Source organism: Paramormyrops kingsleyae, chromosome 23 (genome assembly GCF_048594095.1).
Source record: "Paramormyrops kingsleyae isolate MSU_618 chromosome 23, PKINGS_0.4, whole genome shotgun sequence".
NCBI classification, from domain to species: domain Eukaryota; kingdom Metazoa; phylum Chordata; class Actinopteri; order Osteoglossiformes; family Mormyridae; genus Paramormyrops; species Paramormyrops kingsleyae.
The window spans coordinates 9,781,979-9,808,196 of record NC_132819.1 but is presented as its reverse complement, the minus strand read 5'-3'; the positions used below and the strand labels follow the sequence as shown (position 1 = coordinate 9,808,196).

Genomic DNA, 26,218 nt, shown 5'->3' with positions numbered 1-26,218 from the left:
GCCCATATTGATAGGATAGCATCTTGCAGTTGATGGAGATTTGTGGGATGCACATCCAGGGCACGAAGCTCCCGTTCCACCACATCCCAAAGATGCTCTATTGGATTGAGATCTGGTGACTGTGGGGGCCATTGTAGTACAGTGAACTCATTGTCATGTTCAAGAAACCAATTTGAAATGATTCAAGCTTTGTGACATGGTGCATTATCCTGCTGGAAGTAGCCATCAGAGGATGGGTACATGGTGGTCATAAAGGGATGGACATGGTCAGAAACAATGCTCAGGTAGGCCGTGGCATTTAAACGATGCCCAATTGGCACTAAGGGGCCTAAAGTGTGCCAAGAAAACATCCCCCACACCATTACACCACCACCACCAGCCTGCACAGTGGTAACAAGGCATGATGGATCCATGTTCTCATTCTGTTTATGCCAAATTCTGACTCTACCATTTGAATGTCTCAACAGAAATCGAGACTCATCAGACCAGGCAACATTTTTCCAGTCTTCAACTGTCCAATTTTGGTGAGCTCGTGCAAATTGTAGCCTCTTTTTCCTATTTGTAGTGGAGATGAGTGGTACCCGGTGGGGTCTTCTGCTGTTGTAGCCCATCCGCCTCAAGGTTGTGCGTGTTGTGGCTTCACAAATGCTTTGCTGCATACCTCGGTTGTAACGAGTGGTTATTTCAGTCAAAGTTGCTCTTCTATCAACTTGAATCAGTCGGCCCATTCTCCTCTGACCTCTAGCATCAACAAGGCATTTTCGCCCACAGGACTGCCGCATACTGGATGTTTTTCCCTTTGCACACCATTCTTTGTAAACCCTAGAAATGGTTGTGCGTGAAAATCCTAGTAACTGAGCAGATTGTGAAATACTCAGACCGGCCCGTCTGGCACCAACAACCATGCCACACTCAAAATTGCTTAAATCACCTTTCTTTCCCATTCTGACATTCAGTTTGGAGTTCAGGAGATTGTCTTGACCAGGACCACACCCCTAAATGCATTGAAGCAACTGCCATGTGATTGGTTGATTAGATAATTGCATTAATGAGAAATTGAACAGGTGTTCCTAATAATCCTTTAGGTGAGTGTATATTTAGCTGATACCTCTGTCCAAAGCAACATGCACTTAGCAGAGCGGAGTTAGCTGGTCCCTGGAGCAGCTGGGTTAAGTACACTGAAAGAATCACTCTGCTGGGATTTGAACCAGCAACCACCTGAGCACTGGCACAGAGTCATAGCCGCCAGAGCCACACACTGCCCTTACACACTTTCTAAGAACTCTACCAAAAGTGCATCATTTTTATTCTCTCTCTCTCTCTCTCTCACACACACACACACAGGCACACACACACACACACACACACTTTCACCTCCTGAAGAATGCCAGGCCCTGTCACACGGTTGACCACCTATCTGATCACTGCAGTATTACAGCTGGCTGTGAAGTTTCTATGGTGTGGATAGTGACACGCGGGCAATCTGTGATTCATAGGGGCAGCGGCGAGGACATGCAGGCTGTCAACCCGGCCCAGCCCTGTGTGCGGGTCTAAGGTCAGGGATACGGGGTATGGCTTACACTGTGTTACACTAGGCAGAGCAACATAGCCCAAAGTATGTTTCTAAACCTTATAGTAATGTGTTTTGCATGAAAAATAACATTTGCAGTACTTCCTTTCATTAGTGCCATGGGTTCATTCTCAGGATAAAGAATTACTCCACCAAAAATAATGCTCAATGCTAACATAGACATTGATAATGAATTTTACAAGCAGCTTCATATTTTGATCCATTTGAAGGCACTTAGCTCAGTGAGCGATGGATTTGTAGCTGTGCAGGTCTTGGCAGGAGGAAGCCTACTGAGTTCCCCAGCACCCCCAGGGATAACCATGGTCCCCGTAGTGCAGTGCGACCTCTTTTACTGACCCCCCCCCCCCCCCCCCCCCCACCCACTTCACGAATGCCATGTGATCCACTGACTGACTGGGATCTGGACGTTTGAAACCGCAGTTCGGTTCATGTAGCCAACCAAATTTTAAAAAAATGTCAATTATATGCTGACTAAAATTCGTAGAGAAACATGTGTGAGGCAGCAAGAGAGGTTTTATCGGCAGCATGAATCTCTGTACGGTGGTAATGATGGTTTCCTTTAAGGTGCATAAGGAAGTAAGGAATTACTCACATCGGACTGGTTATTCATACCATCTGAGTAAGTAGCATTATACACATAAAAAACCAAGCAATATCAATGTTCTAATTAGTCATCTACTTATGTAATTTTATATTTCATTTGCCGGTCAAATAACTTTGTACTAAAGAAGGAACACAAACAGGTTTCACCGGAGTTTCCCTTCGTTCTGCTACTGCACCTCTTTGGGTGGAGCCGCGCTCGGGATCAGGAATGTGAGAGAGGGCGCGCGAGCTGGAGCGCAGACGCGGGGCTCCGAGGCATCGGGACGGAGGGGAAGCGGCCCGGGAAGCTGGCGATCGCGCATCTCACGGTAAGGCTGCCGGGGACCGGCGAAACATGCCCTTATGTACGTTTAAATTAAAATTTAATAAAACAGAAACATCCAGTAACCGGATTAAAAGGGGTATTTTTATTTCCCATCCCCGCAAACAAATAGTCAGTATGTTAGCGAAATACATATTCCTGACGGGTATAAGAAAATCCGACCCAGTTTTTCGAGAAAATAAAGGCAGCGTGGAAACGGGCAGCCCTTCGATCGGCGGCCGGCCGCCGGGACTAAGCTCTTTTACACGAGGCAGCAGGAAACTTTACTGTACTGTTTTGAAATTATTGGATACTTACTTTTTTCTACTACCTTAATTTAACTATATAGAAATTATTCCCAGAGATTGTAAATGTTAATTTTATTAATATACTTTCCTTTGGATCGTAAATCATTAGTGTGAGTTCATGCATATATTATAGAGTGACGTGGAAAAGTACCACAGACATTTTCAGTAGATCGTATATTAAATTTGTATCACACATTGTGGCACAATAGTAGCCTATATGTAATAATGCGAACACAGCAATTTATTCCCTTAAATGCCACATTTCTTGTTTTTAGGCTTTTCGGTGGTTTTGCAACGCAGACGAGTTATATTGTTTTGTAATCATATGTGTCACCAGTAGAAACAAGAAACCGTGTTTATAGAGCCAACATGACATCCAGGTTCACCCAGACAGGCATTAAACCTTTCGAAAATCGGTTTGGATACCAAGTCGCTCCAAATCCAAAAGGCGGCGGTATTTCAAATTACAGTGGGCTGTTAAAGGATTTCAACTTGTAGTGTTTTTGTTTATTTAAATTTTAAGCAAAGTGCTGCTGTACGACATGTTGGCATCCAATAGTTAGGAGTGATGAAGTGTATTTTCAGTGACAGTCCTGTGTGGTTATGCGCGCTATCTACTACGCACAATAGAATATAATTAACCTGAGGTATGAGGAACGGCAGCAGGGCGATTACCGACAGTACGTGACAGCCAGTAGCCCGTCCAGCTACATTGTACAGTATTTTCCCAGGCTCGATACCGCAGCTGTTTCGGCTGCTTGTACCGATTCGTCCGGGCCGTAAAGTGTGTTTCCGCCGTCGCTGCTTACCTGTGCGTCCATCGACTGCTGTTATATATGGCATCGTTTCTTTTTTGTAAAATTGTATCAATTCTATTGTCTTATTAGTTTCTATTTTTTTCAGACAGCCCACAAGTATACATGTTACTTTTGCAGTAAAGTAAAACTTAAACATGATGTACATGTACACTTCATTCACAATCTCCATCCATCCATTTTCTGTGGCCGCTTGTCCTATTCAGGGTGGTGGGGGGTCCGGAGCCTATCCTGGGGGCAGGGAACAACCCAGGATGGGGTGCCAACCCCTCACAGGGCACACTCACACACCAGTCACTCACACTCACACACCAGTCACTCACACATGCACACCTACGGGCAATTGGGCAACTCCAGGTAACCTCAGCATGTTTTGGACTGTGGGGGGAAACTGGACAACATGACGACACATGGGAGAACATGGAACCACACACACAGAACCATGGCGGAGACTCAAACCCTTGTCCCAGAAGTGTGGGGCGACAATACTAATCTCTGTCTCCTTATTAACAAGCTAAATCTAAAAAATGAGATATTCCAGTACAGTTACAATGAATAAAGGTATAAAATGAGACGAGTGTAGCCTATTGTACACAAACACTGGAACTGAATAGGGTGTTTGAGCTAAACCATACAAATAAAAAAGTCTAAATCCCACAAATAAGCTATGTCTATATTAAAATGTATGTGCTGTCATTTTAAGTAAAAATGGAGCCTTGAATTAAGAAATAGTGTCTTGAATTATATTGTGATAATTACCGTTATCAAGTGACGTGGTAAAAAATAATTGAGATAAAATATTTTGCCATATCACGCAGCCCGAGAAAGAGGTATGACTGACATTAGGTCGCTGTCTGGGTAGGACCTGAAAATCTACTTCTGCTTTTTAATTGATATAATCATTTTGTGTATCTGACGATGTCAAAATATTTGCATAGTTTCACGTTGTGTAGTAGTTGAAACTCCACACCTGCTTGTAGGAACGACAAGAGGAAGTGTAGCTAGCTGAGTGTAGACGTGAGTGAGCCTGGCTGTGGAAGGCCATGCACAGGGACCTTCAGGGGCTGCGCCCAGCTGCCCAGCCTGCTCAGCTTCTTAGCCTCAATGTGATAAAAACCTGTTATTTTGATGTTGTGGGGACCATTTTTCAGGTCCCCACAAAGATCTGAGAATGCAATCAAAAAACGGAAAACTCCAAAAGTCTCGTATGTTGTTTGGCTACTTATGGTTAAGGTTAGGGCTGGGTAGGGGTTAAGGTCATCATGTAGGGAATAGAGTTTTCCCCATAGAAATCAATGGAGAGTCCCCACAAAGATATGAATACAGGTGTGTGTGTGTGTGTTGGTCTGTTTATATGCACACAGTGATGATAACTAGAGTCGACCAGCATTGTTCACAAACCAGACTTGGTCAGCTTTGTTGAATCTAGTAAGGAGGTTAGTAAGGAAACCAAGGAAACTGTAAAAATCAATCAATATTTTGCTGCATGAGCATCATCTTGGCATCATTGCTGTTGCCCCAGTGCAGCACATTCCACCCCCTTTTTATTTGTCTCTCAGTTGAATTACAAACGCTCCTCTACTTACGAATGAGATACGTTCCGAATGGCCGTTCGTAAGTTTAAATGTTCGTAAGTCGTTATCCAACATCATTTTAAGTGTATACGCAAGTACAAAGAGCTAGTATGCTGGGAGTACGCACGCTACGCTGCTGCGCGGCGGGAGTAGCGGCCAGAAGTCGTACTAGGCGGAACTGGCGCGCAGAAAAAAAAATTGATGTTGCGGACAGGAAACGGGAGCCCAAGGAACAGAATTTGGTCTCACAGTCCTCTTTGTTCGTATGTCTGAAACTTTGTAAGTTGAAAGTTCGTAAGTAGAGGAGTGTCTGTATATTTAGAGTTCAAGGAAATCCACTGTTAAAAAGTCAAGGTTTTTTAAAAAGTTCAATAAATGCATGTTTCCAAAGTCAATGAGTAATCATGATAAATAATCACGATTAATAATTTTTTGCCATAATCGTGCAGCCCTAGCCTAGCAGTGTAGAAATACTTCCTTAAAAATAAGAACATGATTAATTTAGCATCCATTTTAATGTGTAGATCATTGCACAGAATAAAAAGATAGAATGTCATTTGTCTGGACAGACCAGTCTTACCACTAGCATTTAGTGAATAAAAGACGGCTTGTAAAATGCAAGCATGAGCTCTATGGTTTAATTCAGAGGCCTTGCAATTTGCAAAATATTCAAAGATTGATTTTCTGGCGTCTAGACAATGTCTATTGATCCTCTGATGAAAGCAGTTTGAATGAAAGAATCGATTGTGCAGATAAAATACTGATACTTACAAAACTGTAGAAGTCAGCTCTCATGGTTTTATTGTGGTTCTAATTTAAACTGATCCAACCAAATTCATAGTTTTTATGACTGATTCTGCGATATGTCTGAAATGCGGGACATTGCTACACCTTTCACAAGACTGGGGAGGACCAGCTACTGACATCAAGAAGATTGTTAAACTGAGTCGGTTTTGTTGTTCATTAGGGAGCTTGGAATTTAAATTTGGAGGCTGAAAAAAAAATATAAAGAAAAAAAATACCACAGTCTAATTTAGTTTAGAGACTAATATAGAGCAGCGTAGCTTATGAAGCACAGACTGTTTCATTTCTTTGGCAGGAACTTAGAAGGAAGCAAAAACCCTAAAAATATTCCATTACTCATATTTTCTGGTTTAGTCATGGCCACTGTAACTGTATATAACATTCAGTTATACAATCCTAGTTGCTGTATTTTTCTAGTTGTAAGTTGCCTGCACTGTCCTTACATCCTCACCTCTCCCTTCCTCCAGGCTGAGTCCTTGTCTGGTCATGGCCCACCGCTCACAGTGCTCCAACCTGGGGGACAATCCATTAGACCCCAACTATCTGCCACCACATTACCGTGAAGAGTATCGTTTGGCCATCGACGCATTAGTGGAAGATGACCTGGAGGGCTTCCATAAATTCCTTCAGACTGAAGGTGTGGTGGACTTTCTGTCTCGCCCCGAGGTGGAGCACATCAAGAGTAGAGTGCAGGAACCCAGAGAGATATCTCAGCCTGAGGTTCTGTACACGGACAGTGAGCCTGATGGATCCTCCGACACCTACTGGCCCATTCATTCAGATATGGAGGCCCCCGCCCTGGACCTGGGCTGGCCCACGCGCCACAGCTTCGTCGGCCCCACAGAAGTTACCACGCTGGTCAACCCTGCAGATCCAGAAATGCCCAGCATCAAGGAACAGGCCCGGAGGCTGATTAAGAGCGCCCAGCAGGTGAGCGAATGGAGTACACAGTCCCTATGTACTCGGTCTGGAAACAGAATATGACTGAAGTGTTCGCAACAGACTAAATGTTTGCCTCACTGTTAAGTGTTTGCTACAGTATGATCAGGAAATAGTATTAATAGAGTTTGTTGTTCTGCTATTCCAAAAATAGCGGCCGGTAACTAATAAATATGAAGCCCATCGTGTATTACCCAGTAAATGTGGCTTTGCACCGTATTTGCTGCTCTGTATCGCAGGTCATCGCGGTGGTGATGGACATGTTCACGGATGTTGACATCTTTGCGGACCTCTTGGACGCGGCAGCGCGGCATGTGGCAGTCTACATCCTGCTGGACGAGCAGAACTCGCACCACTTCACCACCATGGTTACCGGCTGCAGAGTCAACCTGGGCGTACTTCCTGTGAGTTTGATTGCATATAAATGACCATCCATCCATCTTACCACCACTTAAGTAGGCTGGACCCTCAAACCTGTAAATGAGGCCACAGTGCTGCCCTATAAAACATGGGAATTAAAGAAGTTTAAGTTTTATAAAATTCCCCAAGTGATTTGTTAATCCATCGACAGTACTAAATGTTTTTCTTTGACTGGTTGACTGTTGACTGTTGACTACAAAATTATTAAATTAATAAAGTATCACATTCCTATTCTATTCTATTCTATTCTACAAGCCTGTTTTCCATGTATTTAGACAGAGTGGTTCTGTATTATCTTAAAGAAGAAGACAAACACGATGTGCTTGCTGGTGTTACGAGTACAAATATCCCACAAACCTGACACCTCTTTACGTTCCCTTGATGTCCTTATGTTGCACTTCTGGTCACTGAATAGTCTTATTAGGCTCTTGTATTGTTAGAAGTTGTTCTGTAGCTCTTGCTGTAATCCTGCTTACTCTGGTACCTGGGCATTCATTGGAAGCTCAGCCTAGCTGTACTCATGCCTAGCAGACTCCTCGAGGGCAGGTATGTTTGCAATGTGTTATTGCCCTCACTTGCATTTTGCTTTGAACAAACACGTCTGCTAAATATGTAAATGTGAATGCAAATGTACCCGTAGTATCTCAATTGCAACAGTTATTTTTAAATATGTACTTATTGAGTAAAAACCATATGTAGTAAATATGCTATATAGTAAATGACTTACAGTGACAGAGGTTTACTGGCTCTTACTTACTGACTAACTTGTCCACAGTAACTAACTACTAACTACTGACTACTGACTAACTACTCCACAGCAGTGTATCCTAATCCAGTCCTTGGAGACCCACAGACAGTCCAAGTTTTTGCTGGAGCTGTGAGGGAGCAAAAACATGGACTGTCCGTGAGTCCCCACTGACCGGGTTAGGAATCACTGCCATAGCATATTAGATATTTTGTTTTTATTTAATCAGAACAACAGCTCGAACCTGGGTGCTACGGCAGCCCTTAGGCGTCATACCTTCAGCACTGCTTGCTGGTGTCCTGCCTCTGCTCTGTGTGTGTACAGTTTGCATATTCTTTCTCTGTCATGCGGGTTCACTCTGCAATCCAAAGATGCAAAGTAAGGTTAACTGGTATCTCTGTTTTGCACGTAATGTGAGTTTGTGTCTTGTGATGGGCTGCATTCTGTCCAGGGTATCCACCTGCCTCTACCCTATTCAGCCTCAGGATGTCCACCTGCCTCTATCCTATTCAGCCTCAGGGTGTCCACCTGCCTCTATCCTATTCAGCCTCGGATAGGCTCCCTATTCCAGGATAAGTAATCGGAAAACAGACGGAGGACAGCTCAAAGAAAATTCTAATCGTCTCTACTGATATTTGCAAAGGAAGAAAGTGGCTGGTGCTGAGTGTGTGAGGCACATGACTTCTGTTTCAGATGATGCGCGTGAGGACCGTGTCGGGCACGACGTACTTCTGCCGCACTGGGAAGTCCTTCAAGGGACAGCTGATGGCCCGGTTCCTGCTGGTCGACTGCCGGGCCGTGCTCAGCGGCAGCTACAGGTCAGCCTCATAGGCTGTTTGTTATTCATTAGTCACATCATTTAATAGGCAGGCATCCAGTAAATGGTTATGTTGTGCATTTATTATTTACACTGTTAACAATACAAATGTTTCAGATACATTTTTAATGTTACGGCTGACGTGTTCCGCTTGTTCACCGACCGAGGTATTTCACTTTCGTCTTCTCTGCTCCTCTCACAGCTTCATGTGGTCGTTTGAGAAGATCCACCGCTGCATCGCTCACCTTTTCCTCGGAGATCTGGTGACCACGTTTGATGAGGAATTTCGGATCCTCTTTGCTCAGTCTCAGCCTCTGGTCATGGAGAATGCTCTGGCTCCATTACCGGGGGATCTCAGCAAATATGGCAGCCAGTTTGCTTTTAAAAGAACCCAGTCACTAAGAAACCCCAGAGGCGTCCCATACCTGCACTTGGAGACAGCCCATCCTGGGGAGCTGTCTGGATACCCCTTTGGAGAACGAATGGATGTTGATCGTTCATTCAGGTTGGAAGACCACTTTCGCCATGCAACCAAGGATTTAGGCCAGATGCAGATGTCAAGCAATAAATTCTCCAGGATGGAACGATCTTTCCTGGACCAAGGCAGACCAATGACAGCCTCCCGCCAGATGGAAATGAATGCGTTCAAGAGGCACAGCTATGCAGAGGGCACATACGAGAGCTACTCCTCGTCTCGACAGTTCATGAAGCACCGAGTCATGAATAACCTGGAAGAGAAAGAGACACACTTCCAGAGAGATCAGTTTCACGTCCAAGGAGGAATTTATGATAAAATAAGGAACCAAGGTCAGCATCACTCGGAGCAGCATTTAGAAACAGCTTACCTACCTGAGCTAGAACCTCCAGAGAGCTATAACCGCCTGGGAGGCTACATGCTTCCTGACACCTGCAAAGGGACAATATGTGAATCTGAGAATGCAACGGGTCCTAGTGGGGGGCGCTACACTCAGACAAAACCAATGAGGCCAAGTATGGGCCAGTCATATGCATGTCAGACCTCACCTACACAGTCACACCCCCCTGACTTTAAACTGCACAGTGCTGGGGACAGTATGGACAGGCAACCACAGGACCACAGTGCAAAGCAGGGGTTGCGGAACTGGAGGATCTCCTCATATTTAAGTACCTGTGAAAACACAGAAGAGGAGGGCCTGTTGCAGCCGCTGGGGCCTGATGCTCTTGACGAGCCTTCGGAAGGGAAGCTGCAAGAACAGGAGCCCAGATTTCGTACCAGAGAATTTCCCAGCATCACATCTGGCAGGACTGATATGCTGCCACGCTACGGGAAGCCCGTGCTGCCTGGGGTGGCAGGGTTTCCACACACTGAAGATCCGGCTCAGCCAGTGACAGAATACAGAGCTACCTCTGACTTACCATACACCACTGGAGCTGAAAGCAAACCAGAGGAGGCGCAGAACCGGGATCTCAGGGAGATCAGCCTCACAAAGCATGAGTCCTTCCGCAGCAGACTGAACCCAATGCTTCATAGAAACTCTAGACTACGATCTTCACTGATCTTCAGCTCATCCAAGTTTGAGCAGCACAGCTCTCTGGTAGCGAAAACTGTCTCAAGTCACGACGAAGAGGACGAGACAAATCCCAGTAAAACCACCTCTATCGTTGCTCAGATTTTGGAAAAGAGGAGATCCATGTCAAGAGAGCCATTTGACTGGAGCAGTCACATAAAGCTAGATGCAAAAGACTCAGCCCTTACAGAGACTCCACAGACACAGGAGTCATCTAAAGTTCCCTCTAGTGAAGGAGAGATGAAGGAGCCGTTACCCGAGGAAAAAACTGAAGCCACACCACCAGTGGAGCCTCCAAACCCTTTAAGCAGTGCAATAAGCTTGAATGATCCTGAGAGCAGGCTTCAGTACTTTAAAGAACTCGCTGCCAAACGAAAGGCATCAAGGATGGCAATAGAATCCGCTGTCAGAAGCCCAGAGCCTGCTCTCAAAAAGCCAGACCTCTCAGACACTCCACCAGATCTTGCTCCCCAAAAATCAGCCATTGTTGACACACTGACAAAACCTAATTCCTGTAAGCCAGAAACAGCAGAGATGGAACCTGAAACATCAGCAATAACTCAGACATCATCGGAAGTCTTTAAAGAAGATGAGCTTCAGTCTGTAGGGCAGAGTGAACTCAGTGATGCTCCAGAGGTGCCAAACAAAGAAGCTCTGCCGTCCAAGCCAACAAAATCATCCCCTTCTCCCAAGTTCTTCAAAAAAGATTTACTGAATCCTTTCAAAAGTCACTCTCGACGCATTTCTGGCGACGAGAAGATGTTCACAGATGCCACGGATGCCGAGAAGAGTGAAATGAAGAAAGCTACCGCCACAAGTGGAGAGTCGGGGGGGAGGCTGACTAGGAGGCTCGGCTCCACCAGCTCGCTAAGTTCAGAAGGGGAAGGCAAGCAAGACACGAAGGCAAAGGATTTTCTGAAAAAGCAGAAACAAAGACTGAAGGACTTTCTTGGAACGAAAAGTGACAAGAAAGCTGTGGCAGCCGCTGAGGAAAAGGCAGGTCAGGTTATCTATACAGTCAAAGAAGTATCAGAGAATCCCGCTCAAAACGTTTACCCAGCATCTGACAGCATCGCAAAGACGTCACAAGGTGACAGCAGCATAGCGGCAACAGGGAGTAAGGCGGAGAAAGTCAACAAAGCAGCCTCCAAAACAACCCGGCCTGGTTATCAGTCCTCCACTAGTAGCATGCTCTATAGCAGTAACCTTCGCGATGATACCAAGGTTATTCTAGAGCAGATCTCTGCAAACAGCCAAAAGAACAGGATGGAGCTGGCCAAGCAGCCACCTGACAGCGTAGAAAAGGCCAAAGAAGGGGAGGGGAACGTGCAGAAGAATACGGAGCCAGATCCATCCAATACTTACCAGAGCAGGAACCGGTTCCAACGTACCCAAGCCAACAGCCATGAAAGAGACAGTATCCTGAAGAGGATTGAGAGCTTGCGCAAAGAGAAGAAAGTCTACAGCCGCTTTGAGGTACTGTAGAGAAGCTAGGATGTGCTATTTGTTTTCAGAAAACTGAATTTCTGGGGGCATCTATTTTATGTGCTATCACTCCAAAATATGAAGAAAAAAAACATTGCAAAACACATTTTACATCTTTGCATAAAATGAATCATTTTTAAAAAATCAATTATAGTATTTGTTTCATTTAGTATTTCTTTTGATACAATTTTTATACAAATTATTAAACAATGCATATTCTGTATAATTGAAATGATTGGTTGATCACTTGACAGAGGATAGTACAGTCTAGTTTGCATGATCTACCGATAAGTCAGTATGTCAGGATAGCTGAATGTTCTCCAACTTATGTTTTCTGTATGTTAACAGATGGGAAATACTCTTGGATAATGAAACAGACAGGAAACAACTGCTAAGTTCCTGTTGACTACTTTGCTACAATAAGCTTGATTTGGGGATCTGAAGCGGAGGCTGCCTTGGATCTTCCATCTCAGAAAAACACAACAAAGGCCCATGTATTTAGTGCAGAAGGAGATCTACTCAGGACCTATTCCAGAGCGTCTGCCCTACAGCAGGATTAGCAGCAGAATAACAAGCGGCAGGCTTGCTGAAAAGAATGTGAACGAGACAACTCTACAGACGCAACACTGGCAGACAAAAGATTTTCCTTCCTTTTCGCCATCTTTGTGTCTTTCAATGTCACGGTTCTGTCGTCACATTCGCTTAATCACTGCAGCCATATCATTTTTATTTTGCAGCTGGCTGTGTGCAGTTTTTGACATCTGAAACACCAAAGCAAAAACAGAGAAATTACCTAACATCCTGACATTGTGAACAGCAGCAAAGCGCTGAGCCATTACCTACACTGTGCCTGCACTGGTACAGGATGCGAGCGACCAAAGCCGTGCAGTTAGCCAACATGGCCGCATCTCGAGGCCCAGAGTGCTCTGTGGAAACGTGGCCATAATAATGCCTACAGACCTGAATGAAATGTGGACAGTGAGCCATGGATCTGTTTGCTGTTCCAGACTACAGCCTGCATCCCAAAAATCTGAATTTGAATGGGAAAGGAGGGAAAACATAAAGAACAGAAAAGACAAAAGAATGAGAATATATTTCAAAAAGGAAACAACCATTTCATTTTCTCAGGTGAGCTTGACTGTGTAGGGTTAAAGCCCTTGTTTTTATCTGACAAATGAAACATGTACTGACTATCCAGCTGACGCTGATCAGTAGCATTTGGTGACTCAGGGTGCATTTGTAAGAATCCTGAAGCACAGTCTATAAAACAGGGATGTAAGCAGCCACACAAGGTGATTTACAAAGAATGACTTGATCTTACTTTGTACAAGTACTCCATAGTCCAACAAAAGAACTACGCACGTCTGATCATTAAATGATTACTGTTTCTATACATTCTGGAATTTCTTACACGGCTGGGCAGTACATCAAATAGTAGCAGATTAAATTCAGTAATTTCCTCAACACTTAAGTGCCTTTATATGTTATTTGTACTATATTCTGTGCACGTACATGATTTCCTTTGACAGATGTGGAAAGGGAATTCAACACAGGAGTTATGTTTTAATTGTATTCCATGTCAGCTGTATTAAAATATGCTAATTTCTTACGTGTCTGAAAATGTTATTCCTCGTAACCATTTCACAGATATCAGAATCCTTTAATGACACAAATCACAACTGTACAGGTTCTGAAAAATATCATTTTAACTCCGCATCAAACTGATTTATTGTTTTATCACTTGATATTGGCTGAATGTAGCACCACTGAGGACCCGCTGTCTCTTGTTAACTTGGCAAAAAGACAGCTGGTGAGCAAAGGTGATCTCATGAATTATTCTTTTTTTTAAAACCCCATTTTCAGTGTTAGAACACAATATATGGAAGAGGAGAGTACACATACAAGGCAGACACAGTTATGGAGGCTAAGAATCAAAGGCTGCCAGGTTAATGGCCAAAAGGAATCCTTAGAAACATGTAACTTTAAATGCTACAGCAAAATGTCCTGTCATATAAACTATTAAAATGTTCTCAAACGACCAAATAACAATAGTGAATGGAGAAATATTTAGCAGGCTTGTAATGTTGTGGAAAATATGATTGTTTTGAAGCTGTATTTCCTACTTTTGTCATGTAATTCAAGCGGACTAAAAAGACACAGGCCAAAGATGTGTTTGTGTAACATTCTCCAGATGTGTTGAAACACTATAGTGTATGAAGTGTGGGAAGGTGGTCCCGGTACAGGTCGGAAATGTGTTATGGTTTACTGCTTGCAGCGAATAGTCAAACTTTGTGCACTGAAATACAAACTATAGTGGTGCCTTGACTTACGAGTATAATTCGTTCAGTGACGGAGCTTGTAAGTCAAATTACTCGTATGTCAAATCAATTTTCCCCATTGAAATAAACTGAAATGCCATTAATCAGTTCCGGACCACCCAAAAACACCGCATTTTATGTAAATAGCTCGTGCCTTCTCGCAGATTATAGCCTCTGTTACGGTATACCCTGCAAGCTGCTTCTCCGTGAACCACACCATCAGCAGCTCCTTCATACTTTCATGGATAGGTGTCGGCTGTTCAGAAAATATTTTAACGCCTTTGGTTGGCGTTATAGCCTTTATCGACTCCTTCTGCTTCAGTAAGGTGCAGATTGTAGAAGTGCTATGCTCGTACTGCTTCGCCAAGTCGACTACACGCACACCTTGGTCATGTTTTTCGATAATTTCTTTCTTTAATTCAATGCATATCATCCGCTTATTCTTCTCAGCAGCCCTTCGCACTCACTTTCTTCGGACACATGGTTGGAAAAACGAAGTTTTGCAAAATAACTGCAAGCACAAATGCTAGCAAAACACTGATGCTTCCATTGCGAGCTAAGCGCTTAAAGTGAACGACTGAGACACCGGATCCTGGGCGGATGTTGCGGTGTGCACTGCGCCAACTAGCGGTGGGGTATATAAAGCTGGCTCGTAACCCGAATTTTAGCTCTGAACTCAACAAAAATCGGCCGAGAGACGGCTCGTATCTCGAAAAACTCGTTAGTTGGGGCACTCGTAAGTCAAGGTACCATTGTACATGAAAAACGTGAGCGAAGCTGTTTTTATGTTTTTCTATTTTTCAATACAATTCTTCAATACGTACCAATGTTTCCGAATGCTAAAGAATTTTGCTTCTGAATGGTCAGCAGTGACATCAAAAAAACACGGCAGGTAAAATGAGTTACCGCTTAGCAATATGCTTGGTTGTGGCTGAGCGGTGGGTTAAAGATCAACCCGTAGGTGGTGCAATAGCACCAGAAACAGCAAAGGCACCCAACCAAAACTAATTAAACAAAAAAAATAACCTACGGCCAGCTCAACACGTGTAAAATGATATTAAATATTTTAGTTCTATAAACATAAGATGAATAAATTACCAATAATGTCTGAATTTAAATCAATTTTATTTCATAAAGTAACAATACAAGGGAAGAGCTGTAAACTGTTTTCCAATATTCATAGACGTACGGGTAAATTATAAACAATAACACGTGCTACGTTGCTTTACTGCTTTGGATACCACAAACCATCCAGCTATTCCAGCTATTCATGTGGTCCATTATGAAATTTTGTGGTGGTGCAAGACAAAAACATGTCTGGGCTCCTTTCATTTGAGATGTTGCTATATGTGCTAACGAGAACAACTCCTCCTGGGTTTGCTTTTGCTTGGCGAACTGGAATCCATGAAGCTGCATTCTGCTTTAAGCAATGTGAGGAACAAAGGCCTGCTGAATGTGGGCCTCCGCTGTGTCTGCAGCGCCCCCCACTGGCTGCTGCCCATTGGCCACTCGCTTTAGCTCCTCCTCAAGAGAATTAAGCTGTGACAGCCGCAGCTCTTCTGCTAGCATGAGAACAAGACAGTCTCAGTGGTTCCTTCACTTCACTGAATAAAATGAAAGTATATAGACCAGGGGTCTCAAACTCCGGTCCTGGAGAGCTACTATTGAGTCGGTTTTCTATCCTACCTGGCTTCTGATGAGCCACACCTGTTCTCAGGTAAATACCAGGGCCAGGTGTGGCTCATCAGAAGCCAAGTAAGATAGAAAACCTACTGGATAGTAACTCTCCAGGACCGGAGTTGGAGACCCCTGGTATAGACTATAACTGATGGAGCCAGAACATAAGGACGATAACACAAATCAGAAGAAAGGTATGGGACGGGAAGGGCCCTTGCCTGCTTTTAGCAACTGCGCTGTGACTTTCTGAAGCCTCTCTATTTCTCCAGGTAGCTGTTCTGGAGACTTAAAGATTACACATATAGAGTGGACATCGCTAAACTGTAACAAGTTTGGGAATTTTACTTTCTTTCTTTAAAAATATGATCCTAATTATCAATATTAAAACATGAACATATTACTGAATCTTCGATGGAGATATCAAAACAACAAAAATGGGAACTTCTTAATTTTTCAACTGCCTGTCATGGAGGGCATGACAAATGATGAGTGTGCCTTTTCATGTTAACCATACTGATTTATATGCTGCATTATCGGCTGGGTCCAGATTAACTTGCAGTTCGGTCCACATTGAGACCACGATCCAGATTTTGAGAACCCCTGATATACAGGTGCTGGTCATACAATTAGAATATCTTCAAAAAGTTGATTTATTTCACTAATTCCATTCAAGAAGTGAAAATTGTATAATGTATACATTCATTCCACACAGACTGATAACTAATGAAAACCCCAATTCAGTATCTCAGCAAATTAGAATATTACTTAAGACCAACACAAAGAAAGGATTTTTAGGAGCCAACTGAAAAGTATGAACATGAAAAGTATGAGCATGTACAGCACTCAATACTTAGTTGGGGCTCCTTTTGCCTGAATTACTGCAGCAATGCGGCGTGGCATGGAGTCGATCAGTCTGTGGCACTACTCAGGTGTTATGAGAGCCCAGGTTGCTCTGATAGTGGCCTTCAGCTCTTCTGCATTGTTGGGTCTGGCATATCACATCTTCCTCTTCACAATACCCCATAGATTTTCTATGGGGTTAAGGTCAGGTGAGTTTGCTGGCCAATTAAGAACAAGGATACCATGGTCCTTAAACCAGGTACTGGTAGCTTTGGCACTGTGTGCAGGTGCCAAGTCCTGTTGGAAAATGAAATCTGCATCTCCATAAATTTGGTCAGCAGCAGGAAGCATGAAGTGCCCTAAAACGTCCTGGTATACAGCTGTGTTGACCTTGGACCTCAGAAAACACAGTGGATCAACACCAGCAGATGACATGGCACCCTAAACCATCACTGACTGTGGAAACTTTACACTGGACCTCAGGCAATGTGGATTCTGTGCCTCTCCTCTCTTCCTCCAGACTCTGGGACCCTGATTTCCATTTTCATCAGAGAACATAACTTTGGACCACTCAGCAGCAGTCCAGTCCTTTTTGTCTTTAGCCCAGGCAAGACGCTTCTGACGCTGTCTGTTGTTCAAGAGTGGCTTGACACAAGGAATGCGACAGCAGAAACCCATGTCTTACATACGTCTGTGCGTCGTGGTTCTTGAAGCACTGACTCCAGCTGCAGTCCACTCTTTGTGAATCTCCCCCACATTTTTGAATGGGTTTTGTTTCACAGTTCTCTCCAAGGTGCGGTTATCCCTATTGCTTGTACATTTTTTTCTACCACATCTTTTCCTTCCCTTCGACTCTCTATTAATGTGCTTGGACACAGACCTTTTGTGTCTTGCCCTCCTTGTGCAAGGTGTCAATGGTCGTCTTTTGGACAATTGTCAAATCGGCAGTCTTCCCCATGATTGTGCAGCCTACAGAAATAGACTGAGAGACCATTTAAAGGCCTTTGCAGGTGTTTTGAGTTAATTAGCTGATTAGAGTGTGGCACCAGGTGTCTTCAATACTGAACCTTTTCACAATATTCTAATTTTCTGAGATAATGAATTGGGGTTTTCATTAGTTGTCAGTTATAATCATCAAAATTAAAAGAAATAAACACTTGAAATATATCAGTCTGTGTGGAATGAATGTATACATTATACAAGTTTCACTTCTTGAATGGAATTAGTGAAATAAATCAACTTTTTGAAGATAATCTAATTATATGACCAGCACCTGTAGAGTATCAAACATACATGTGTCACCTACACTGTCAGGAAAAAGGGTGCAGCCCTGGTACAGTTTTGCTCCCCAAGGTACAAACACTAATGTACCCCCAATGCTAAAAAAATGTTCCTGAGTCCATTTCTGTACCTTACATTAAATTCTAAGGTACATTTACCTACAGTTACGATACAACTGGCAGACCCTTGAGGGTGACAAGTAACTGTATCCTCAAAGGTACAAATTGGTACTTTTTTCCGGACAGTGTATATAAACCATTTATGCAGCTTATGTTGATTCTTCCAAAATAGCTATTCATCTTTTTGTCCTAAGGCACAACTTGAATGCCCCAGAATCAACATGTAATTTTTCCTTAAGTGCCCATTTCTTTAAACAGTAACCTGGAATCCCACCCGAAACTCACATAAACTGAGTAGAGGTGCTTGTGCTGGGCCATCAGCTGCTGAAGCTCACCTTCAAATTTCATCCTGTGAAAATTATTTTGAATACTTAATATTATAGCTCTCTGCTGTATAATCTTTTATCAGCTTTTCAAGATATTTGGTCAAGCTCCTGTTACGCATCAAAAGATCAATATTTTTCACAGCTAATAACTTCACATAGTGTAACACATATAGCTTATGTCCCTTTCACATATTAAGACATACCCACATATATACCCAACAGTAATTGTCTCAAAGAAAAATAAATGAAAATGATTCTTCTAACAAAATGAGGATGTTAGAAGAGCCTGTAACATTACATACTGACCACCTTATATTAACACATCCAGAGATGAACTATGGATGACAGCAGCCCTGACTGGATTGGCAGTTGCTGAAATTAGCTGTTGCCTAAAGAGTACCGTAGTTTCCTGTGTTTCAGCTTCATCTCTTGTATTTGAAAGGTATACTGCTGAACAAGGTCCTCGGTCTCACTGCTCAGCTGCTGTTCTCTGCAAGGAACAGCAAGGATCCAGAACTAATCAGCAACAATCCCCATAGACTATAAAACCAGAGGCAAGAGCCAGGAGAGACACAAAGCACCTGCTGTCCATGTACAAACAGCACTGTGCCTCATTTAAAATATTCGAATGGTCTCAGGCTGACAAAGGTAAGCTAAATTACCGACTAGTCTTTTCAATAACTTGATTTACAATGAGAAACTGCTGCGTGCTGCATGTAATATTCTCATTTATAACCACATGCTGTAGCTACAATGCAAATGATTACCTCTTTAAATCAAATTCCAGCTCCTCACATTTATACTGCAGCACCTTGCAAGACTCTAGAAGAAAAAATAAAAATCCAACTAGACCAGTCCTAAGACATTAAGTGTGCTGACAGTTACTTATATGACTGGCCTATCTTTTCGTTTATCACATAATTGTAGCTCCAATTCCATGACCTGACCCTTTTTTCTGGTGGATTACTGACTCTGAAATGGACATTGTTTTCATGTCCACTGCCATTTCTGTGAAAACAAATCTCTACTTTGGCCCTTAAAAAAATCCTTTGTCCATGTTCATTTGTCCTACGGTTTTACCATACAACATTGTTATTAATTGAGTTGTTACATACAAAATAAGCAGAAACCTGACAGTACATGTCAAGGTTTAACTTGTTTGGCTAGTTGTTCTCCTAATACAGATGTAATCATTCCACAGAAAGCAACAGTCAATCTCAGAGATGGATCTGGCAATAAAGATTTCTATAGGAATTTCGCATAGTATGGGTTTGGTTTTGTTATATTGCCCAAATTAACTATTTTTTTTTAAACAAATAAAGTGATACATCGGGTGTCCATTGCACAGTGAAAGATTGTGTAAGAAACTGCACCAATGCTGTACCTTCTTTCTCTTTGTATGTTATCTCCAGCTGGTGAACCGCTGTGCACACTGTAAAGGAGGTCACAAATGTATACATACCACCACACAAACTTTGGTAATCTCAATATGTGTTAAGGGTTCGACTCTCCTACAAGCATCTTGTTCTTCTTGCAGCGCATCCCTCAGACACTGGGCCTCCCTCAGATCCTCTTCAAGTGTCCTTTTGACTGTCAATGACAATGACAATCAACTGAATAGAAAAACAACTGGATGAAGAGAAAAAAACAGAACGAGATGAAAAACTTTAAGCAGAACTGGAATGAGAATTAACTTTAATGGTCAGGTACATCTACATGTACTAGGGATTTGTTTTGCCAGTACAGGTCCATACATTCACAGACAACATAGGACATAAAAAGAAAAATGGAATAAGTGGAAATAAAATAATAGAATAAAACAGATTTGAGTATGAAAAAGTACTGAACAGAACCAATTCCTCATATACACAAATATACACAAATAAAGAGTGTTATAAACTGAGTATAGATGTGCACACACTCACTTGGAGGAGGAAGCCTGAGGTAACTGGTGCATCTTTGACCTAGTAAAAGAACATGCTCACACTGATACTGAGTGTAGGCTTTGTAATTCTGGGGGGTATTTACCTTGCTGTAGGTGTCTGATTTTTCCCTTCAGTTCCTCCAACTTAGGCTCCACGGCTGAAATAAAAATAATACTTAAAATTATTAAAGAAGGTCAAGCGACTACATGGTTCTCAGGATCCACTGGCATATTCTGTGGACATGTCTACATAATTTAAAGAGAGCAAACCAGTGAAAACTGCAAAGGACTGGCACCCCCGCCATCTGCCCAGTGCCTGAGGCAGGCTCCAGCTGCATACCCCCTTAATACTAGAGATGGGCGATCCACATTTTTTTCAGTTCCGATCCAAATCCGATACACAACTGCTGATACCGATACAGATTCCGATACAAGAGCTCTTTTTACTTTGTTATACTTTATATATTAATTTTTTTTAATCTAGTAAATACAGATGGAAAAAATGTATGACAAAAAATATTTAATTAGGCTACTACAAACATACATAACGTACTGTTCCACCTCGTTTGTTTTAAGAGTTTTTGAGGCATTTGCAGTTCAATATGAATATCTTCAAAGCGATGGCAGACACTCTTGTAGCACAAGCTGCAGCGAGTTCGCAAGACAGTCCAGGTTAGCGACTCCCAAATCATCCATTGCTTTGTTTTGTCTCGCAGTTGCGTGCGCTTTGTTAAATGGGATTGTCCAATGCCATTCCCACCTCAAAACTTTATTTTGTAGATTTCAAATCGCTGTGCTACTGTTCACAGCAGGCGGAAGCCACTGTACTCACACCCACTGAGTAGCAAAAAAGATTGAGGGGCAGCGATAGAGTTCGATTTGAATGCCACAAAAAAAACACATGTAAAATGGGAAAGAGCTGTCGTGCAATTGATTGCCAAAAACTAAATAAATAACTATAGGACGTGGATCGGTCACGCATGGCCGATATCCGATCCGTCAAATAGGTCTGAATCGGCGCCGATACCGATACCGATCCGAATATCGGTGGCCTGCTGGAGGTCATTTTGTAGGGCTCTGGCAGTGCTCCTCCTGTTCCTCCTTGCACAAAGGAGCAGATACTGGTCCTGCTAATAGGTTGAGGACCTTCTATGGCCCTGTCCAGCTCTCCTAGAGTAACTGCCTGTCTCCTGGAATCACCTCCATGCCCTTGAGACTGTTCTGGGAGACACAGCAAACCTTCTGGCAATTGGTATGTATTGATGCGCCATCCTGGAGGAGTTGTACTGCCTGTGCAACCTCTGTAGGGTGCAGGTATCACCTCATGGTACTAGTGACACTGACTGTAGCCAAATGCAAATCTAGTGAAAAAACAGTCAGAAAAGATGAGGAGGGAAAAATGTCAGTGGCCTCCACCTGTTAAACCATTCCTGTTTTGGGGGTCGTGTCATTGTTGCCCCTCTAGTCCACCTGTTGTTAATTTCATTAACACCAAAGCAGCTGAAACCGATTAACAACCCCCTCTGCAACTTAACTGACCATGTCAATATCCCAGAAGTTTAATTGACTTGATGCTATACTCTGATTAAAAAGTGTTTCTTTTTTTTGAGCAGTGAATTTTACGTGGCCTATGAATAGATTTTTTGCACAATAAATAAGAAGGTATCACACTAAACCAGTGGTGTCAAACTCCAGCCCTGGATGGCTGGAGCCCTGTGTAGTTTAGTTCTTTCCCTATTCCACCACAAACGATTCATCTCAAGAGCTGTGTGGTAATTAGTGCAAGGAGATACTGCCATGCCCACACGGGTGGGACCAAGCACCTACAGACAATTGTTGGCTAATCACTCCTCTTCTTAAGCTGGCGAACCCAGAGGCTCAGTGCAAAGAAAGAATGTTGCCATTATTTCTAATGTGCCTTACAAGCGATTCCCTGTCTTTCGTTCTCCCCGATTGCCCTACCTGCTGTGTCCTGCCCTGCTGTCCTGCCTACCTTGCCTGTCACACCTGCTCCATCAACCTGCCTTCTCCTGTCCACCCTGCCTGCCTGCTCCATCCTGCCCGGCTACCTCAACCGCTTCGTTCCTCCCTTCCCATCGTCGTCCGGTCCCGTCTCTCCTCATAGGACTGACTCTCCCAGACACTGACCTCTTGCCTGCCCTCCGACTACGATTTTGGATTTCCCCTTTGGCTGTGTTCATTCCCGGATTACTTATTAAACCCATTTGCTACTGCATTACGGGTTCTGCCTCCTCTGTCCTTGCCGGCCATCACAGGTGCAAGGAGTTGTGTAAAATAAGGGGAAACCCAAAAATGTGTAGGGCTCCAGACTGGAGTATGACACCCCTGCACTAAACCATTCAACCATATTTCTTTGAATAAAGAACAAAGATATAAAATACATTTTTCTTTAGATCATTTGAATTGTGTTTCATTTTACTTTACTATGATTAACAAAATCTAGAAAGGATGAGCTGTTAGAAGATTTATTTCATACTAATATTATAACAAATACTAAGAAGTCTTACAACACTTTTCCTCCTATCTACCTGTCCTCAAAAATACGCAAATTACTGTGAAGGGCCTAATATTAGGAAACGCCAACAATACGTGTTTTTGCTCGTATTTTTCGTATGATTTATTTATTCAAATTAGACTTCAGTTTGCGGTCCGTTCAATTCGTCGTTTCATGTTCTGAATCAGTTTAAGGGCGATTTTACGTTTTTTGAGCACTGAAGTAAAGAAATAATGACTTGAGTTATATCATTACCGATATCGTTTGATGTGGAGAAAAATATCATGAATAAATATTTTACCATATGGCCCAGCCCTGGATTTCCCAAATGCCTCAGTAAAAGGCATAAAAAGTTATTTGACACGAATTACTAAAAAAGAGTCCTACCTGGAGATAGACTCATTTTTATTATTTGATCCCACAAAACTTTTCAGACGGTCTTGCCAAAACAGACTTGACTTTCAGGATATTTATAGTTAAATTAATACTCCTCAGAACTGCTAGGCATCTGGAAAAACGGTTGAGAAAACACCGAACACCGCGCGCGCGCGCCGCACAAGCTCGAGACTGCAGCTCCGACATTGATTGTTAAAGCCAGTTTACATGAAGCATTAACACTTAAGCCAAGGCTCTCGGGTTTCATCAAAAGTGTGGAGTGAGATTACATCGGGGACGAAGCTCGTGTCTCACGGTCAATGCGTGACAATTTGGAGCCCTACCTACCGCATTCATCGGGTCTTGCTCTTCCACTCCCACCTTGTCTGCACTACATGTGCGGGCATCCATGTTAATAACGCGCTTGCAAGGAGATAACATGTAACTTGTTTTGGGATTTACTCGGAAACAACAAATGCAATTTTCTGACTGGCTGGTAGGTGGCTATTAACTCTGTATAATTCGGGACAGCTATGAACTAGCCGGATAACTCTACTCCGTATGCTGCGCATCGTCCAAAAATTCTGGGTAACGGGACACCTCGGTGGGCGTGAGAAACACAGGGTGTGGCGTGTGAACTGGTTGAAATTGGGTGTCTCACAGTTGCTTGAGAGCCCATATCAAGCAAATTAAGATTAAGCAAAGAAACCAAACCCCACAGTTAAAACATCTGGTTAGCCTGCTACTAGTCCAAACTGCAGTGATACCATAAGCATTGACGATACGTTCCTAAAAACTCAGCTAAAGAAAAAAAAAAGTAATTCTGTTACTGCGTGTGGTGTGATACATCACATCGGGGTTAGTCTTAGTCCAAAAATATATTTGTATTTGCGACACATTGCTATATTTCGCCCCTCATATTTTAAGCGAAAAATTCTGGAAACTGTGGCAAAAAAGCAAAAGATAAAACATCCAAAACAACATCGTAAGAACTCGATTTACGTGCCTACTGGACCGAACTTGAGTCACCCATGGCATATGTGCGATAATAGATATTTATCAGTTTCTATTTAGTTATCTTTCTCGTGCAATACTTAGTGTACTTATTGTCTTATTCACCCACTTATTACCACTTCTACATGTCAGAAGTCAGTATTTCTAGGTCATATATAGTATTTTTATGCATACTGCGCACTGTCTGTCTTTGTCTTTTCGTGTAGTTGCCTGTAATCACAAGCAATTTCCTCCGAATCTGAAGCTTAACTGATGATCTTAATGTTTTGCAAATGTCACATACATTTGCGAATAAATAGCATCTGATTCAAACGTCGCTGAAAAATACTTAAATACGGTGTAAAGCTGACTGCTTTTTATCAGCCATAAAATTTTACCGCTTAAAGCCCAACTCTCCCCCCCACATCGCGCGGTTTCTCTCACACCCACCTCCCTGAATAAATAGGCATATCCGTAAGACACGATGTGTGTCAATATTTCGGTAAACTACTATGCTGTATGTTTCAGTTCGAGTAACCTGCGCCTGAAAAAATATGCATTTATTTTATTCACGACGCTTTTGTTCGAAGTGAGACTAAGCTTCCGATTAATTCACAGCTACTCGCGTATGCAGTACAGGACCAGAAGCTACTCAGGAACATAGTAACATCATTCAGTATCGACAACTACCGAATTTAGGAGAGAAAGACATCAGGCTAATACGTCTTACTACAACTAGGCCTAAGCACCATCTGCCTTTTTAGGGATTGGACATGTCGACCGTCACACACCGCCCCCTTTCTCACGGAGCATCGAAGGAGACGGAAAGGTACGCATTTCGTGAACCGATTATTCTTTAGTTTTGTTTTACAAAAAAAATAGTTATTAACCTGCAGACGCCTGACTGCCCGTTGATAAAGTCTTTAGCCTTATTTAAGCTTGTACCTCTGTAGTGGAGAGCACATGCAGTGGAGTATTATATTTTAATATATTTTGGTAATCGCTTTTTTGCAATGCTTTCTATCTAAAATATAATTTTTCTTGAATACCAGGTTAGCTGAAGTTTGTATAAACTTGTTAACGTTTTGTGTAGATAAATGATTCGAATCAGAATAATTCTAATTGGAACAGAAATTAGGTAGAACAAATAAGTACTTTATGTGGCTGTGTCGAAGGAATAAAGATATATGTAGCTGAATATCTTCGTTAATCGACGTTTGTGTTTACAAAAATGGCGGTTTTCACGGCATCACCCACCCTTTTTGACAGCGGACAAGGTCCGCGCATTATTTCTACCAGACTTGAATTATATATACACCTTGTGTTTTTCTTGAAATAACCGGCAGCAGAAAATATCTTTGGAAGAAATATATATGCTTGGGTAAAGGAAGATGAGGGTCTGTGCTCGTCGTTTTTCGGTTTCGTTTGTCCAGATAGTCTGAAGAACAGATCTGTGAGTTCAGGATTTACGCTGCTGAAATGGCGCGGTATTGCATGGGAATATTACCTGCTGGATAATGGATGGATGAGTTTTTCAGTTCATGCTTCCCTGTCGTAACTGCGCTTTATGCTAAATGTCAGCAGTGTTTACAAGCGCGAGCTGTTTTTTGTGCCCGAGCGCTGCACAAATGCGAGGCTACATTGCTGGGCCACTTAAAATAGATCTTTGCTGATTTAAAATGCAGCTGTACCCATAAATGTTATTCGTACCTGAATATTATAGTTATTTCTCAGTCTACGTATAAATGGGGAGCAGCAGTCCGAGGTCACATTGTTTTGAAACAGGCTGTATGTTTTTTGTTATTATTTTTATAAACATGCTTTTGATTTACAATTCATAATCCGGGATGTGTTGCAGGCTGCAGTGAGCATGTAATCCCTCGCGTTCTAGAGCAACGCCA

General features: G+C 42.7%; 2 protein-coding genes across 7 annotated transcripts; one reads left to right on the top strand and one right to left on the bottom strand.

Annotated features, from left to right (window-relative positions):
- The first annotated feature begins 1,988 nt into the window (after window positions 1-1,988).
- fam83hb (family with sequence similarity 83 member Hb) lies at window positions 1,989-13,558 on the top strand. Of its 2 annotated transcripts, none has more exons than XM_023803824.2 (7): window positions 1,989-2,210; window positions 2,335-2,502; window positions 6,464-6,926; window positions 7,175-7,339; window positions 8,794-8,918; window positions 9,120-11,940; window positions 12,298-13,558. In XM_023803824.2, the coding sequence occupies exons 3-7, from the start codon at window positions 6,483-6,485 to the stop codon at window positions 12,316-12,318; spliced, it is 3,576 nt and encodes a 1,191-aa protein (XP_023659592.2). In that variant the 5' UTR covers window positions 1,989-2,210; window positions 2,335-2,502; window positions 6,464-6,482; the 3' UTR covers window positions 12,319-13,558. The 2 variants fall into 2 exon arrangements, with proteins under 2 accessions (XP_023659592.2, XP_023659591.2); XM_023803823.2 differs by having other exon boundaries at window positions 2,320-2,502.
- A 1,817-nt stretch (window positions 13,559-15,375) lies between these two features.
- On the bottom strand, window positions 15,376-23,997 carry LOC111839688 (synaptonemal complex central element protein 1). Of its 5 annotated transcripts, none has more exons than XM_023803825.2 (9): window positions 23,669-23,978; window positions 20,539-20,592; window positions 20,026-20,100; window positions 19,895-19,942; window positions 19,278-19,332; window positions 18,911-19,000; window positions 18,470-18,533; window positions 16,163-16,229; window positions 15,376-15,829 (listed from the first exon to the last, which is right to left on the bottom strand). In XM_023803825.2, exons 1-9 carry the CDS (start codon window positions 23,763-23,765, stop codon window positions 15,690-15,692), a joined length of 690 nt encoding a protein of 229 aa, XP_023659593.2. In that variant the 5' UTR covers window positions 23,766-23,978; the 3' UTR covers window positions 15,376-15,689. The 5 variants fall into 5 exon arrangements, with proteins under 5 accessions (XP_023659593.2, XP_023659594.2, XP_023659596.1 ...); XM_023803826.2 differs by having other exon boundaries at window positions 15,376-15,826; window positions 23,669-23,927; XM_023803828.2 differs by lacking the exon at window positions 23,669-23,978 and adding an exon at window positions 23,337-23,579.
- Between the last annotated feature and the right edge of the window lie 2,221 nt (window positions 23,998-26,218).

Excerpts from the sequence above, each read along its gene's own strand:
- fam83hb (XM_023803824.2), top strand. The coding sequence starts at position 6,483 with ATGGCCCACCGCTCACAGTGCTCCAACCTGGGGGACAATCCATTAGAC. Across the intron at positions 8,919-9,119 it reads GTGCTCAGCGGCAGCTACAG|CTTCATGTGGTCGTTTGAGA; the intron begins GTCAGCCTCATA and ends CTCCTCTCACAG. Across the intron at positions 11,941-12,297 it reads AAGTCTACAGCCGCTTTGAG|ATGGGAAATACTCTTGGATA; the intron begins GTACTGTAGAGA and ends GTATGTTAACAG.
- LOC111839688 (XM_023803825.2), bottom strand. The coding sequence starts at position 23,765 with ATGTTATCTCCTTGCAAGCGCGTTATTAACATGGATGCCCGCACATGT. Across the intron at positions 20,593-23,668 it reads AGACCCGATGAATGCGGTAG|CCGTGGAGCCTAAGTTGGAG; the intron begins GTAGGGCTCCAA and ends TTTTTATTTCAG. Across the intron at positions 16,230-18,469 it reads AGCACCTCTACTCAGTTTAT|TCTCCAGAACAGCTACCTGG; the intron begins GTGAGTTTCGGG and ends GTAATCTTTAAG.